General features: G+C 42.8%; 1 protein-coding gene across 1 annotated transcript; it reads left to right on the top strand.

Annotated features, from left to right (window-relative positions):
• Positions 1 to 345: 345 nt before the first annotated feature.
• On the top strand, positions 346 to 16,276 carry LOC139309383 (C-type lectin domain family 2 member D-like). The gene is made up of 7 exons (XM_070933446.1): positions 346 to 396; positions 1,680 to 1,796; positions 3,155 to 3,250; positions 5,197 to 5,283; positions 7,493 to 7,683; positions 11,930 to 12,033; positions 15,820 to 16,276. The coding sequence occupies exons 1-7, from the start codon at positions 366 to 368 to the stop codon at positions 15,941 to 15,943; spliced, it is 750 nt and encodes a 249-aa protein (XP_070789547.1). The 5' UTR covers positions 346 to 365; the 3' UTR covers positions 15,944 to 16,276.
• The last annotated feature ends 1,641 nt before the right edge of the window (positions 16,277 to 17,917 follow it).

Here is a 17,917-nt window from a genome sequence, read left to right on the forward strand (position 1 = left end):
TGGTGGACCACCACTTTTGTATGAGCCAACAATGTGTTGCAGCTGCCAAAAAAAAAAGGCAATGCAGTTCTGGACTGCGTCAACAGAGGGATAGCATCAAGATCATGAGAGGTGATAATACTGCTTTATATAGCACTTGTGAGGCCACTCTTGGAATACTGCCCACAGTTCTGTCACCACTATACAAAAAAGTTGCTGAGACTCTAGAACCATGATGGCGAACCTACAGCACATTGAAGAAGAATGTATATTCTCCACAATAATATGTCAGTGATATTCTGTGCAGCAATGAGTAATACCAATTTCTTTTCTTTCTAGGCAGCCTGAATTTTGATTTATTTTTTCTTTTTGTAACAAAGACAATTATGTCTTGGAAGATGCAAGGAGAAATTAAAGGTGAGGCATTCAGGTTTTTCTTCCACCTAGCTGAGAAGTAAAGAAAGCAGGACAAAATTAGAGAAAAACTTACCGTATTTTTCAGAGTATAAGATGCACCTTTTTTCCCCCTAAAAGGGGTGAAAATTTGGGTGTGTCTTATACACCGAATGTAGCCCTGCCCACCCACTGGCCCCCACCCTTTGGCCTCTGCCTCCCAGCAATTTACCTCCTTGCAGCGAGCAGCAAGAAGAAACAGCCCATTTCAGCTTCAGCAAAGCCTAATTAGCACAAGTTGTCGGTTGGATCTGCCTCCCGACTCTCAGCAGTTTCAGGCTGCAGGGATTGCCATTGCCTATTGCTGTGCTGGCCTCTGCTGCTTGCTGCAAGGAGTAAATTGCTGGGAGCAGATTTTTTTTCTTGTGCTAATCAAGCTATGCTGAAAATGAAAGTAAAGCAGGCTGTTGGCTGTTTGCTGCAACAAGGCAAAATTGCTGGGAGGCAGAGGCAGATTTCTTTTTCTTGTTTTCCTCACCAAAAAAGGTAGGTGCGACTTATAGTCTGGAGGGTCTTATACTCCTAAAACTATGGTAACTAATCTTTTGGCTAAAATCATTGGTTTCCTCTTCTAAGCAGAGGAATCACAATAAGTAAGGCAGGCATAAATTGAAATAGCAAACTTGAGTGGGCAAAAGTTTTGATCTGCAAAATTTGGAGATGACTGGACTCAAGCTAGAATTAGGGAGAACTGAGAGGTAGGATTGTTTTCTTCAGTCACCCTTGGTTCTCAAGGTTGTACTGGAACCAAATATTTTAAATCTGAAATATTTAAGTAGCAGGAAGAGCATCTGAGAAAACTCTTCCAGATAATCTTCTAAGCTTTAAGAGGCTCATTGAGTAAGTCAAGAGACTTTCACACTTGGGATTCTATAGTGGAATGTCAGTTTCAGATAGAATTCAGTAACAAATATAGCTGCTTATGCAAAAACAGGGAGATTTTCCAATGTGCACCAAAAAACTCCTGTGGAAATATCCCAGATGTAGGCCCGATTTTGTCATATGACTTGGGCACCGTCCCCTAATATAATCACCTGAAATCTTGCAAGATGATCAACACTCATGAGATTTTTGACAGTCACCTTGAGTTCTGCCTGTGAACATTCAGCAGTGCAAGACTTGGGGATTTTGTGAGGTTTCAGCTACTTAAAATATGAGTTCAAATTGTTTTTGACCGGGAAAGGCAGGTAGCCCTAACAAGAAAACTGGACCATGTCTCTTTTGTATTGTTTTCTGCCTTCCTTTAGGATCAGGAGATTCTGGAGATTCTGGATATTGTGATCTGTTGACTTCTAAGGTGACAACTGCATCTTCTTCTGGAAACTCTGATAAAAAGAGGGAAAGAAATGCTGATAAAAATAAAGGTTGGGACCAGTGGTGAAATTTATTTTTTTTTACTACCGGTTCTGTGGGCATGTCTTGGTGGGCGTGGTATGTCTTGGTGGGTGTGGCTTGATGAGTGTGGCTTGATGAGTGTGGCAGGGGAAGGACACTGAAAAATCGCCATTCCCTCCCCACTCCTAGGGGAAGGATATTGCAAAATCTCCATTCCCACCTCACTCTGAGGCCAGCCAATGGTGGTATTTGCCGGTTCTCCGAACTACTCAAAATTTCCACTACCAGTTCTCCCAGAATTTTACCCCTGGTTGGGATCCTTTGTAATTTTGAAGAGGGAAATAATGAAACAAAATGGCTGGAGCTGGGCCACACCTAAAAACGGGATTCTTTCCCTCACCTCTTGTTTTGAGGAGAGGTTTCCTTCTTTCTTTCTTTCTTTCTTTCTTTCTTTCTTTCTTTCTTTCTTTCTTTCTTTCTTTCTTTCTTTCTTTCTTTCTTTCTTTCTCTTTCTTTCTTAAGAAAAACCTCACACAAAACCAACATTGCACCTTTGGTGAATTTCCCATGTCATATTCAGGACAGAAATCCTGCCACTGACTTTTGGCAGTTGGAGTTAGAGAAGGGAAATCCAGATCAGGGAGCCCTAGTGTTGTGGAATGATGAGACCAAACAACATTCCTGGGTCAGCCAGAGACAGTTTTATTGTGCAAGGTTCAGAGTCAGTTTTGTACCTGAAGCTTTGAACTGTGATATCTCTGTTTTTATACATTTCCAAGACAAAGGATTCAGTGAGATCATGCATTTTCCATATATATGGTTAACATGAGATCATACATCCGATTTTCCCTATATGGTTACATACATTGGATAATATGTTCATCTAATTACTTAAACCATTAATTTTAGTTTATAAAATTATCTTAGCTACACAACTTTTCTTAAGTACTTGTAGTTGTTAATGGGAGAGTTACTGCTGTCCTTGGGTAAATTTATTGGATTAAGTAACTCTTTGTAACATATAGGTCTTTCTGTCATTCACAGTGAGGTCACTCAGATGTTTTCCATATGGCTGTCCTTCCGTGACATCTAGGTTTCATCAGAAGATATATTACCACTTAATGAAGTTTAACTGTTTGTTAATGTAATTTCCAATAAGCACTTTTCTATCTTATAATAATGAGAATAGAGAGGTTCTCTCAGAGTTCATGTATCTAAGCCCGTCTTCCCCTTATAATAATGTGAATAGAGAGGGTCCTTTAGAGCTCATATATCTGACTCTGTATGATTCCTTTCTTTTATTCACATTACTAGTTGGGTAATTGGGGCAATATCTTCCTAATAAGAAAACTGGACCACATCTGTATTGTTTTCTGCCTTCCTTTAGGGTCAGGAGATTCTGGATATTTTGATTTGTTGACTTCTGAGGTGCCAACTGCATCTTCTTCCAGAAGCTCTGATACAAAGCATGCAAGAAATGCTGGTAAAAACAGACAGCTCCCTTGAACCCTGAAAAGCTTGAAAAGCTTTGGGGGGGGGGTGTAATAAGACAAAGTGAATGAAGCTGTGCTAAATTTACTGGATTTAAAAACCAGGATTCTTTCCCCCCCCTGGTTTTGATGAATCAAAGTTGAGGCTGTTTCTCTTTTTGAAAAGAAAACCCTCTCATAAAGGCCAACACTGAAGCTTTGGTGTGATTGCCATGTTACCTTGGTATCTCCCATTTTCAAGGCAGTATTATTTTACAGTATTATAACCAGGGGTGGGATTCAGCCGACATGGTAGCACTGATGATCAGCTGGGAGACAACCAGTTCGCTCGGATGATCAGGTGGGCCCGTCTGCCCGCCCCTACGCGCTTTGCTTACCTTTATCCTCTCAGCTGATTTGCGTGGCAGAGCGGATTGCTGTGTTAGTCCTCAGAAGTAACGCGGAAGTTCAGTTTTGTCAAAACTGAGCACCCGCGCGGACCGAAACACGCGATCACCGAACCGGTTGTTAAACCGGCAGGATCCCACCACTGATTATAACTTTATTTGTGATATTACATTTTTGGACTTGGACATGACACGCTCACAAGTATTGCCAGCTGTTTCTTCTGGCAGGGATGTTAGGCATTTAAGAGCAATGAGATTGAGTTTGTGTCTCCCACAAATGTGAGAAGGATGTGTAGGCTATTGGCCACTCCAGATCCACTTGATTTCTTCTGTGGGGAAAGAAACCTGAAGGCCACACACATCAGACACCAGAGCTGGGCTTCTGTCCTCCTCGGAGGCACTCTTGTCTGCCTTCTTCTGTTGTTCCTTGTGGAGGGAAAGGGGAGGGGAGATGAGAGACACTCAGGGTTTATCTGTGATGGGATCAACAGGTGCAAGTCAAACCACAAACATGGTGGTCAACAAGCGCAAAACACATCTATCTGTCTTCTCCAAACAAAACTCTCCAGATGTCTTGGGATTCCTTTCCTAATTCCACTGCCTTACAGTTTTATATGCCAGCTGAAGCATTCAGTCTTTTTGGACTGCTGCCTTTTGGCAGAAGATAAAGAACAATTAAAACTCGGACCACACGTTTTCTGAATAGTTTTTATCCCAGAGCTATAATTGCACTCAACAATGAACTAAAGGGCCACCATCAGTGAGCTGTGGGACAGTATTACTTGGTCTGTTGTATGGATGTTTGGGTGGTTTAGGGGTAGAGAATTGTGGTGGGTGGGAGTGTGTGTGGGCATTGCTATGTGTGTTGGACCTGGTCTTTGGGTGTTCAGTGAATTTCGTTGTATGGGTAAACTGTGTATACACGTACAATGACAATGAAGTTATTTATGTATTTATTTATTTATTTAAAAGCCGGAAGGAGGCAGTTCTAAGATACAGAACACAAAAACATCATACAAATTATAGCCAGTCATTTGGGGTAAATGTAGTCTCTTGCCATAAAGGGCAAATATTGGCATTAGTAGTGGATGAATTTTTTCTTCATCTACCTGCCTGCCTGCCTGTCTGATGTAGTATGACATTGTGTATCAAGAGTTTCTTGCAAAAATCAAATCCAGAAGCACACACAGATAACTGAATCAGCTGGATTCATTAACTTCTTTATATTCATAATAACACATAAAGTATATTTACAATACCAACAGTTGATTCTTCAGCTCAGATCAGCAGACATGTTGACACACACAGAATACAGTAGAGAGCTTAACACACACTCACTCTGAATAGTTTCAGTTTCAATTCTCTGCACAGAATCAGAAGCTGCAGTCTAAGACACGCCCTGGCTCCAGTCTGTCCCAGCTCCCAATTGGCTGACCTTGTTACCATGTCTTTCCAGTCATGAATATTCTGACATTGTGTGACTATAATCCTAAACAATTATAACAAAATCATGAACTTCATCTCTTAATATTTTCCTGTTTTCTGTTTTTCAGTTCTATGTAAGCGCATTGCAGACAAGAAATTCGTTATAGCGGCAGCTGTTGTGGTCGTTTTCATCATTATTATAATTTCATTGGCTGGTAAGTAATGAGGCATTCCTATTTCATGGTTTTGGAAGTAGTTTGGTCTCACCTCTTTTCTGGGGCAGAGGGAGAGGGACCGGCACAAGAACAGCCAACTTTCACGGCTGAATTTGAACTTAGCTTTAGGCTTTGTGCCAGTGGTGAAGTCCAATTTTTTTTACTACCGGTTCTGTGGGCGTGGCTTGGTGGGCGTGGTTTGGTGGGTCTGGCAGGGGAAGGATACTGCAAAATCCCCATTCCCTCCCCACTCCTGGGGAAAGGATACTGCAAAATCTCCAATCCCATTCCACTCTGGGGCCAGCCAGAAGTGATATTTGCTGGTTCTCCGAACTGCTTAAAATTTCCGCTACCAGTTCTCCAGAACCTGCTGGATTTCACCCCTGCTTTGTGCCTAAGACAAGACTACAGTCTCCTGGTTTCTAGCTTGATGCCTTAACCACTACACCAAGCAGCAGTAGCCAGCTTCTTGCAGTAGCTAGTCTACTTTTATGTTTCTCCTAACAAACTCAACTCTCACTTCCATATTTAGTTATTTAATTCATTTACTGCTTCCCAAACATGGATAAATTACCAAAACTTGAGTAAAAGTGGGTAACTCCCAATGACCGGTAAGATCCCACAGAGTTGGTCTCCTCCGGGTCCCGTCAGCTAAACAATGCCGGCTGGCAGGCCCGTGGGGGAGGGCCTTCTCTGTGGCTGCCCCAGCTCTCTGGAACCAGTTACCTCCTGAGGTCCGGACCATCCCCACCCTATTGGCCTTCCGAAAAGCGGTGAAGACCTGGCTTTTCCGGCAGGCCTGGGGCCGTTGATCTCACTCTTGCAATCCGGCGAGATCCGGCCATGAATGGTGTGAATGAGTTTTAATATTTTTAATGTTTTTAATTTTTAAATGTTTTTTATAATGGTTTTAAATGCATTGTGAGCCGCCCTACATTCAGGAATCATCTTACATATTCATGTAAAATACTCTATACTTTATCATACATTTTCTCTATATTGACAAATGTGCAGTGAACTTGCTTTTACATATTAATATTTATGTAAATTGGTTTACTGAAGAATGAAAGCTGCTATTTTTTTTCATGTACAGCATAAAACCACAATGAACTTCTCAAATTGATTGCATTAGCACCTTTCATACCATTTTAATTAGAAATCTGCCAGATACTTTTCTAGTCTCACTTAACAAATTAACTCCCCGTTACACTCTGCACTCTTTCTAGGACCCTTGCTAGGTCTCCATAATACACTTTATCATGCATTTTCTCTATATTGACAAATGTGCAATGAACTTGCTTTTACATATTCAGGATACAAATCTATAAAGTTATATACATGTTTGCGTATATGGGTAGTGCTCAGTTAGTGACCACTTGTTCAGCCGTTGTTCCCAGTTAAGGCAGCTCTGAATAAGGAGACTTATGATCAGTCCTTGAGGTTGTAGCCATTGCAGCAGCTCCACATTGATGTGATTACAATTTGTTGCTTGGCAACTAGCATACATTTACAACAGGTATAGCATTCCACAGTCACCTGATTGCCTTTTGTGACCGTCATAGCCCGATTGAGCGTCGTGGTGGCCTAGTGGTGAAGCTAATCGCCTCCCGTTCTGAAGGTTGTGAGTTCAATCCTAGGTAGCAGCAGATATTTCTCTCCCCGGGCGCAAAGAAAAAAAAAATTGCTGTGAACTCCACATGGCGTCAGAAAGGGCATCCGGCCAGTAAATGCTCAGCTCCATCCAGTCACCGCAACACTACCCCAAATTAGTTATGGGATGAGAGTCATAAAAGCGGGAATACACTAGGAAAGAAGAAGAAGAAGATAGCCAGCTTCTAATTAGCAACATCATTGGGAAGTGAGCCGGAAGTCGCAAGTCGCAGTCATGTAAGGTTGCACTTAAGAACTGATCATGATTTGCTTAACAAGTGCAGCTGAAATTGACAAAATAATTGCCGTCATAAGTTGGGCAGGGTCACGTGATTTTTTGTCCCCACTTTGCAACAGTGTTGTAGCAATGCAATTGCCAGTTCCAGGTGTGGTTGCGGTTGGTAAGTGAGGATTACCTCTATTTACAGATGAATTCATTCGGTTGCCTTTAAAAAAAAACTCTGTAATTTCAGTTTAAGTGAGTTAGCTTAATATTAACTATTCAGACTTTTTTCAGTATTGTAATTAATTGTTTGAATTGTTTTTGTTTTAGTTCCAGGTAAAAAAACAGAAACATATCTGCCTTGTCCTCTCCTTGAAAGCCAAAATGTTGCCTGCCCAGATTCCTGGATTGGATACAGAGGAAAATGTTTCTATACGTCAAATGAAGAAAGGAATTGGTCTCTCAGTTTAAAGACCTGTTCTTCATTTAATGCCTCCTTGGCTGTGATTGATACACAGAAGGAATTGGTAAGGAATAAGGAGACATCATAAATAATTGCAGAGTTGTCCTGGCATTTACAAATGTAAAAAGCAGTCCTATTACATTTACTATTATTAACTACAATATTTACTTACTTACTTACTTTATTTTATTTATTTATTTATTTATTAGGACAGTATTACTATTATTCTTCTCATCCTTCCTATTACCTATCTCCTCCCACTTATGACTATAATCATGTTGTTGTATCTTTACGATTTATATTGTTTTATTTGTTTCCTAGTACGATTTGATTGCTTATTAGTAACCTATGATTATCACTAAGTGCTGTATCGTATAATTCTTGATGAATGTATTTTTTTCTTTTATGTACACTGAGAGTATATGCACCAAAGACAAATTCCTTATGTGTCCAATAAGGAAGAACTTGGCCAATAAAGAATTCTGTTCTGTTCTGTTCTGTTCTGTTCTGTTCTGTTCTGTTCTGTTCTGTTCTGTTCTACTCTACTCTACTCTACTCTACTCTACTCTACTCTACTCTACTCTACTCTACTCTACTCTATTCCTATTCTACTCTACTCTATTCCTATTCCTATTCCTATTCCTATTCCTATTCCTATTCCTATTCCTATTCCTATTCCTATTCCTATTCCTATTCCTATTCCTATTCCTATTCCTATTCCTATTCCTATTCCTATTCCTATTCTACTCTATTCTACTCTATTGAAGTTCATTTGCCACTACAATTATTTTTCTATTTATGATATATACTCAGCTTAGATCAGGGGTATCAAACTCAAAGCCCACGGGCTAGATCTGGCCCGCAATGTGGTCAGTTCTGGCCCATGGGGCCGTCCTGGTCTACCCAATGCGATCAGGCCAACGTAGCTTTGGCCCGGTCTACCCAATGCCAGCAGTTGGAGTAGTGGTGTCAAACTGGCCACGCCCACCCAGTTGGCCACACCCACCCAGTCAGGCACACCCACCCGGCCCCTTGAGGTCAACCACAGTCCTGATGCACTCCTCAATGAAATTGAATTTGACACCCCTGGCTTAGATGATGAAGGGACCACCTAACAATTATGGGAATAAAAAATTGGTCAACCTAAAATTTAATATTCATTTTTGTCATATCAGACTGCACTATTTTTCTCTCAAAGGATGACCCAAGAAGTCACAGGGTTGTCTAGTTATTTTTATTATTATTCCCTGTTCACAACAATGTGGAGGCACAGTTCTTTTGCTGGTATTGGCCATCATATGAATAGGATAGGATAGGATAGGATAGGATAGGATAGGATAGGATAGGATAGGATAGGATAGGATAGAATAGAATAGAATAGAATAGAATAGAATAGAATAGAATAACAGAGTTGGAAGGGACCTTGGAGGTCTTCTAGTCCAACCCCCTGCTTAGGCAGGAAACCCTACACAACTTCAGACAAATGGTTATCCAACATCTTCTTAAAAACTTCCAGTGTTGGAGCATTCACAACTTCTGCAGGCAAGTTGTTCCACTGATTAATTGTTCTAACTGTCAGGAAATTTCTCCTTAGTTCTAAGTTGCTTCTCTCCTTGATTAGTTTCCACCTATTGCTTCTTTGTCCTACCCTCAGGTGCTTGGAGAATAGCTTGACTTCCTCTTCTTTGTGGCAACCCCTGAGATATTGGAACACTGTTATTATGTCTCTCCTAGTTCTTCTTTTCATTCAACTAGACATACCCAGTTCCTGCAACCGTTCTTCGTGTGTTTTAGCCTCGAGTCCCCTAATATGCATTGAGTTCTTCCTAAGAACCTAGGGTGTTGTAAAGTATCAGTATAGTATATTTATTTATTTATTTATTTATTTATTTGATTTGATTTCTATACCGCCCTACTCCTGAAGGACTCAGCCAGCAGTGCTAGCTGGGGGATTCTGGGAGTTGAAGTCCACCCATCTTCAAGCTACCAAAGTTGAGAAACACTGTTTTAAAATAACACATTTTGCAGGTCTGAAGATGTATCTTAGCCAATCGAGCTCAATCAAAATCAGAACATTTTATTCTCCCAGAACAAGCACCTCAGAGTCACAAGTATAAATTGCATTATCAAACAAAAATGGCTGACTAGATGATCTACTGCTTCTTCTGCCTCTTTGCACAACCTGCACTTTGAATCATTTGATGATTTTTTAAAAAAATTCTGGCCTTGATGTGCATTTTCTTCCAGATCTTTCATGGTTGCCCTACCCATTTCTAGTCTTCAGTGCATTTCTTGATCTGTACTTCCTTTGTTGAAAGTAGATCCTTAAAAGGCTTGGTTTTTCATATTAAGAGCCTTGGTAGTACAGTGGTCTAAGGCACCCTGTTATTAAGCTGGTTATTAAGACCAGCTGCCTGCAATTACTGCAGGTTCGAATCTCGCCAAGGCTCAAGGTTGACTCAGCCTTCCATCCTTTCTAAGGGAGGTAAATTGAGGACCCAGTTTGTGGGGGTAATAAGCTGACTTTGTATAAATATACAAAAGGATGAAGGCTATTGCTGAGCACATTGTAAGCCGCCCTGAGTCTCCGGAGGAGGGCGGCATATAAATCAAATTTAAAAAAAAAAAAAAGGCAAAAGCTATTCACCATTTCAGTATCTTCATTGTCGGTTCTACAGCTGGTTGTCCTGTCTGTTATCATTAGTTTGATAATTTTAGTTCAATTATTTCACTTTACTCCTTAACTTTTATTACTGACTTTTATTATTAAAGCATGCATATCCTTTACATTTTTGGCTATCAGTGTAAAAGTTATTGCTATATCTTCCTCCGATTGTTAACCCACACTCATCTTCTTCAATTCATTTTCCCTTGTGACCAGGCATAAATGTATAGTAATCTTCAATTTATGAAGTTATGACCAAACCAGAAAAAGATTACAAGGATTCATATTTTGAGGTACTACAGGACACTTGGCAACACAATTTTGCAAAGTCCTGTGGTCACATGAAGGTGTTTTATGACAATTTTGCAAAAACATGGCACTTACTTCCAGTTTTTGGCAAAACCACACCAATAGCAATAGCACTTAGACTTATATACCTGTTCACAGTGCTTTCCAGCCCTCTCTAAGTGGTTTACAGAGTCAGCCTATTGCCCCCAACAATCTGGGTCCTCATTTTACCTACCTCGGAAGGATGGAAGGCTGAATCAACTTTGAACCTGGTGAGATTTGAACTGCCAAATCGCAGTCAGCAGAAGTAGCCTGCAGTACTGCATTCTAACTACTGCACCACCACAACTCATAGCGAATCATTAATTGACATAACAGCCAGGGCATTAGATTTGCTTAAAGACCACTGCAAGAAGGGTCATAAAATTGGGTCAGTCACATGACCCATCCATTTTATTACCATTATGATATACACTGGTAATGGGCAGGCTTGATTACAATCATATGTTGAGGGTTACCTTAAAGACTTTCTCTTAACTCTAACTCTGGGGAAGGTGAAAGGAAAGAGAAAAAGAGGATGACTACCAGCAAGATGTATAATCAATTACAGCAGCAACTGGTACCCCATTGAAATACCTAAAAGACCTCCTGGAGAAGGTGAAATTTATGTGATCAGTAAGAGTCAACATTAACTTGGTGGCACATAATCCAGTACATTTATTATCTGCATAAAAACTGCCATGAACATTTTTGTTATCTTGATGTTATTAATATTAATAAATATTTAAGGAGGGATGTCGTTATGAGCAAGACAAACTCATATATTCCTGCTGAATGCTGTGCAGTGCACTTTAAATTTAAACAGAGATATGTGTACATCATTGCAGTAAAAAGCTTAATTTAATAGATCTCCTTTTAGTGGATTTTGGATACAAAGACCCAATTTTTGTGTACATATCTCCACAAAATAATGGAGAAGCCCAGTGGTGAAATCCCCCCCGGTTTTATCTGGCTCGCCGAACCGGTAGTGCTGGCAGCGGGAGGCTCCACCCACTCGCCGGGATGTCATTACGTCCTGGTTTTTAATCATTGTGCAGGAGCGTGCCCAAACTGGCAGCGAAGGTAAGTGGATTTCACCGCTGGACAAGCCCACTGTCTCTAAAATAGTTCTGAAAAGACAGGTGTATGTACATTAGTTTAATTAATACATTAATTTTAATTTCATAATCTTGTACAAATAAAACAATTTAACAAAAATGATGTATTTTGGCATTCAATAGTCAGGCAAAAATAATGGAAACTTTCTTTCCCCAATGTTAAATGAAGATTTTATTATATATTATTTCCTTTCTCCTAGGATTTTTGGGTAGAAATTTTCCGTCCGTTTCATTACTGGTTTGGTCTCTCAAGAGAGGTCAACCAGACCTGGAAGTGGTCCAATGGCACTGAGTTTAAAAATCAGTAAGTATGTTTTATTTATTTGTTTATGGGACTTATAGAGCTGTTTACCTATTCAAGCATTTATATGCATCACATTTCACCTTGAGTGGCTGAAAGAATAATAATAAACAAGATAATTTCTGGCTACTCTTCTTCCCCCAAAATATAAGACACAGAAAGGGAAGCAGAGGGTGGGGGGAAGAAGAGAATTAATCAGGCAATAGTATCTAACATCTGGTGGTGCCTGCACTGTTGGCCAGCTGTAATGGACTGAGAAGTTCAGATGGCTGAGATGATACACCACCTCCAAGAGCAGATGTTTCTACTGCCAATTTTGATATTTTTGTAAGCAGCCCAGATGGTCATAAAATTGCAGTTTTATTTCCAAAAAGGCATTGTTTCTCAAACTTGGCAACTTTAAGAACTCTTCAAGGATTCTGGGCCTGGGCCTCTGGCTGATGCTGTGCAACGCCAGGTCCGTGGTAAATAAGGCCCCCCTCATTTACGATCTTATTCAAGAGGGGGGAGCGGACCTGGTGGGTATTACGGAGACCTGGTTGGGCCCGGAGGGAGGGGTCCCTCTGGTTGAGATGTGTCCACCAGGCTTCAGAGCATTCCATCAGCCGAGGGCCCAGGGGAGGGGCGGGGGGGGTGGCGGTTATTATTAATGAAGGTCTGGGTCCGAGGGAGACCACTGTGCCACAGATTGCCGGGTGTGAGTCCCTCTTTGTGAGATGGGGTCATGGGGTTCAGATGGGCTTGCTGCTTATGTACCTGGCTCCCTGCCGCGTGGCAACGGCCCTGCCCGAGCTACTCGACGTGATAGCCACGGTGGCAGTTGATACACCCAGGCTTATGGTCATGGGTGATTTCAATCTGCCGTCCGTTGGTGAAACGTCAGAGATGGCTCGGGAGTTCATGGCTTCCATGACGGCCATGGACCTGACCCAGTTAGTTCATGGCCCCACTCACAGGGGGGGACACACGCTGGACCTGATTTTTGTCTCTGGCCAGTGGTTGAGTGGTCTTATTATAGGGGATATAGACATGAAACCCTTGTCATGGTCAGATCACTCACTCCTTCGTCTGGACCTTCAAACCGCTACACCCCGCCGCAGGGAGGCGGACCCAATTAGATGGATCCGCCCCAGGCGCCTGATGGATCCTGATAGGTTCCAGACGGAGCTTGGGCCAATTCCTGAAGATCTGGCACATGACTCGGCCGAGGACCTGGTAGCTGCCTGGGGTCGGGCGGCTGGTGGGGCCTTGGATCGAGTCGTGCCTTTGCGGCCTCTGATCCGGTGTCGATCCCTCGCGGCTCCTTGGTTCACCGAGGAGCTGAGGGAGATGAAACGCCGGAAAAGACGCCTAGAGAGCGGTTGGAGGGCCAGTCTCGCTGAATCTGACCGAACACTGGTAAGGTCGCATATTAAGACCTACCTAGTGGCGATAAAGACGGCAAAGTTTAACTACTTTTCCGCCTCTATTGCGTCATCAGGGAATCGTCCGGCCGCCCTGTTCAGGGTAACCCGCTCCCTGCTCCATCCGGGAGCGCAGGAGAATCCCTTGGAAGGCAGGGCGGAGGATTTCGGACAATACCTGTATGACAAAATCGCTCAGATCCGGGGGGATTTGGACTCTGACTGGGTAGATCAGGGCAGGGTGATGAGGAATAGTCTTGAGAATGTTACCTGGGAGGAGTTTGATGCTGTGACTCCGGATGATGTGGACAGGATTTTGGGGAGACTTAGTGCGGCCACATGTTTACTGGACCCGTGTCCCTCCTGGTTGGTACTGGCCTCCCGGGAGGTTACACGAGGCTGGCTCCAGGGTGTTATCAACGCTTCGTTGAGTGAGGGTCACTTCCCCGCCGCCTTGAAAGAAGCGGTGGTGAGGCCTCTCCTCAAGAAGCCGTCCCTGGATCTGGCAATATTGGCCAACTATCGTCCTGTCTCCAACCTTCGCTTCCTGGCGAAGGTTGTTGAGAGTGTGGTCGCACAACAGTTTCCACAATTCTTGGAGGAAACATCCTATCTAGATCCGTTCCAGTCGGGTTTCAGGCCTGGACACAGCACGGAAACGGCATTGGTCGCGTTGGTTGATGATCTCTGGAGGGCTCGGGACAGGGGTTGTTCCTCTGTTCTGGTCCTGTTAGACCTCTCAGCGGCTTTTGATACCATCGACCATGGTATCATGCTGCACCGGCTGGAAGAGTTGGGGATGGGGGGCACCGTATTACGGTGGTTCTCCTCCTTTCTCTCCGACCGGTCGCAGTTCGTGTTGGCAGGTGGGCAGAGGTTGACCTCAAGGCCTCTTATATGTGGAGTGCCTCAGGGGTCGGTCCTCTCGCCCCTCCTGTTCAACATTTATGTGAAGCCGCTGGGCGAGATCATCCGTGGCTTTGGGGTGAGATACCACCAGTACGCTGATGACACCCAGCTGTACATCTCCACCCCAGGCCACCCCAACGATGCCCTTGAAGTGATGTCCCAGTGCCTGGAGGCTGTGCGGATCTGGATGGGGAGGAACAGGCTCAGGCTCAACCCTTCCAAGACTGAGTGGCTGTGGCTCCCGGCATCCCGATATAGTCAGTTGACTCCATCACTGACTATTGGGGGCGAGTCGTTGGCCCCCACAGAGAGGGCTCGCAATCTGGGAGTCCTCCTGGATAGGCAGCTGTCCTTGGAGGAACATCTGACGGCTGTAACCAGGGGGACCTTTTGTCAGGTTCGCCTGATCCGCCAGTTGCGGCCCTTTCTTGATCAGGATTCCCTGTGCACAGTCACTCATGCCCTCGTCACCTCTCGCCTTGACTACTGTAACGCTCTCTACATGGGGCTCCCCTTGAGGAGCACCCGGAGGCTCCAACTGGTCCAGAATGCAGCCGCGCGGGTAGTGACGGGAGCAGCCTGGCGCTCCCATGTAACACCGCTCCTGCGCGAGCTGCACTGGCTCCCAGTGGTCTTCCGGGTGCGCTTCAAGGTGTTGGTTATCACCTTTAAAGCGCTCCATGGCATAGGGCCTAGCTATCTTCGAGACCGCCTGCTGCCACCGACAATCTCCCATCGACCCGTGCGCTCCCACAGAGAGGGCCTCCTCGGGGTGCCATCAGCCAAACAGTGCAGGCTGGTGACCCCCAGGGGGAGGGCCTTCTCTGTGGGGGCACCTACCCTCTGGAATCAATTGCCTCCAGAGATAAGGAGAATCCAAGACCTCGGTGCCTTCCGCCGTGCCCTTAAAACCTTCCTTTTCCAGCAAGCCGGGCTGGCCTAATTTTTTAAGTGTTTTTAAGTGTTTTGTTTATTGTTTTTAATTAATGGGGCCAAATTTATATATGTATATTTTAACTGTATTTTAATATTTGTACTTGATGTTTTTACTTGGCTGTTCACCGCCCTGAGTCCTCAGGGAGAAGGGCGGTATACAAATTCAAAATAAAATAAATAAAATAAAATAAATAAAAATTCTCCAGCGAACCATGCTGGTTAGGGGATTCTGGGAGTTGAAGTCCACCTATCTCCTTCCAAGAATGAGATATGCCTCCAAATGGATGCTTTCTGCTTTGTGTGTGTGCATGGTGTATTTATTTGCCCTCCAGTCATGTTTCCTCCAGACATATTTGTCAGACAAAACTAACTCCAGACTCCATAATCAATTTGATCCAGTGCACCCTGGAGGCACAATGTTGGCTGATGTTCTCTATGTTCTAAATCTGGGTATCATCGTGTAAAGATCATTCCTGCAATGCTAATTTCTCCCCTCAGTTGCCACTGTCCAGCAAATAGTAACTCCTTGTTCTTTTTGCAGGTTTCTAGTGAGAGGAGAAGGCTTCTGTGCATATATAAATGGAAAAGGGGCGGATAGCACCGTGTGTTCCCTGGAGAAACTTTTTCTCTGCAGCCGGCCAGAAAGTTGTAGGATAACTGGATAACACAACCTCATCCAGAGAAGGAACTCTTGGCTTGACTAGTATTCATTGCAGAAGCACCTGTTTGTAGTCTCTCCTGGCACATCCAAATTGGTTACTGGCCATATAGTCTTTAGTTGTAATCCTGAGGTTCCATCTTCAGATCCTATCTTAACAAAGCAATTCTGGACCTTCTGGGGAATTTCACATTTCCATGTAACATCCATGATACATCACTGTGTTATGTTTCTATATGTGTAATAAGTTCATCTCTCTTGTCATCATCTTCTAAGAAGGTGAGAATTACAGTACGCCAAGACAGACAGCTGATTGAATAATGAAATGTATGCAAGAAATCAAGACAACCGTGACACAAGTTCAGAGAGCACCAAGGATCCCACTGTTATCTTTCTAATTAAATAGCCACTATGTTGGAAATGTAAACACCAAAAGGGAACATATTATCACATGTGGTGGTCCTGTCATAAAGCTAAACAATACTGGCAAAAAATTAAAACACAAATAGAAGAAATTATAAATCAACACATAGAAATGAGGCCAGAAACTTTCTTACTGGGAATAATTTCAGGGTCATATGAAAAAGAAATATGGTATTTAATCATTCACATAATTACAGCAGCATGAATAGTTGACACTCAGAACTGGAAAAATAACAATATACCATCAGAAGACAATGTGATTAGAAAAATCATGGAGTGTGCGGAAATGGATAAGCTTACGAAGGAGATACAAGAAAAAGAGGAAACAGAATACTACCTAGTCTGGGAGAGATGGTAATAAATGGTTGGAGGAAAAGGGAAAAAAGGATAAGGAAAGATTAAATAACGGTTGAATTATAAGTAGAAATATAAGAACAAATAGGAAGAAACAAAAATTGTGGAAAGGAAATTGGGTGTACATTTATGTCTAATGTAAATAAAACAATTAGAATAATATAATACATTATAGTGGTATATATACAGTGGTGGGTTCCTCTCGGTTCGGCCCGGTTCGTGAGAGCCGGTAGCGGTGACGATATGACATCACCGAACCGGTTCTCTGTCTTCGGGAGCTGGGCCCTCCCACCCGCCCCTGCGTTATACTGACCTTATATGTCTGCTTTTTTCGCCCAGCTGAGAGGTGCGGCAGAGCGGATTACCACACCTCAGCTGGGCAGATTCACAATGCGCTTGTGCGAAGCGCAAGTTTGGTATGCCTGTTAGTGAACCGAGCATGTGCGCGGCGATTGTGTGCAAAGCGTGCACACAAAGAGAACCGGTAGTAAAGCCGGTTAGAACCCACCCCTGTATATATATGATATATTAGAAGTATTTGTATAAAAGATATACTAGGATAAGAGAGAGAAAATGTATAAATATGGATTACTGACACGAAACTGTTGAAAAGAAGAAAGTGTTAATATTGCTTTTTGTTTTTTTTAAAAAAACTGTTTAATAAAAATATTTTTTAAAAAAACATCATAAGATGTGCCTTGTTGGCCTTTGTCAAAGTATTGAAATCCTCGCTGTTCCCCAAGCATTCGGGATGGGTGGGGAGGGGAGAGATGAGCTCTGCTACTATTGTTACTACTCAATTAATCCTTAGTTTATCCTTGGACACAAGTAGATTGTTATGTTTGGGAGGGTTGTTTGTTTTTAATCTGATAAACCACCGAGAGTTGCTTAAATGAGATGGGCAGTTATATTAATGATAATGGCGCAATCTTGCAACAAAAAGAATTTTCCATGTCTGGCTGGAGAATTCTGGAAGTTGAATTCTGCCCATCTTTAATTTGCCAAAATTGGAAAACACTGCTCTGGATGGATAATAAATGGAGCACATAAAAAGACTAGTCAATTGTTTCTTTCTCAGGATGCTTCAAGGAAGCTCCATTTTCATGGTAGACGAGAAAGAGCCTATTTAAACCATCCAGAGCAGCATTTTCTGATTTTGGCTAGTTTAAGATGGGCAGAATTCAACTTCCAGAATTCTCCAGCC

Source organism: Pituophis catenifer, unplaced genomic scaffold (genome assembly GCF_029215685.1).
Source record: "Pituophis catenifer annectens isolate HBS135680 unplaced genomic scaffold, rPitCat1.0.hap2 SCAF_2, whole genome shotgun sequence".
NCBI classification, from domain to species: domain Eukaryota; kingdom Metazoa; phylum Chordata; class Lepidosauria; order Squamata; family Colubridae; genus Pituophis; species Pituophis catenifer.

Excerpts from the sequence above, each read along its gene's own strand:
- LOC139309383 (XM_070933446.1), top strand. The coding sequence starts at position 366 with ATGTCTTGGAAGATGCAAGGAGAAATTAAAG. Across the intron at positions 397-1,679 it reads GATGCAAGGAGAAATTAAAG|GATCAGGAGATTCTGGAGAT; the intron begins GTGAGGCATTCA and ends GCCTTCCTTTAG. Across the intron at positions 1,797-3,154 it reads AAATGCTGATAAAAATAAAG|GGTCAGGAGATTCTGGATAT; the intron begins GTTGGGACCAGT and ends GCCTTCCTTTAG.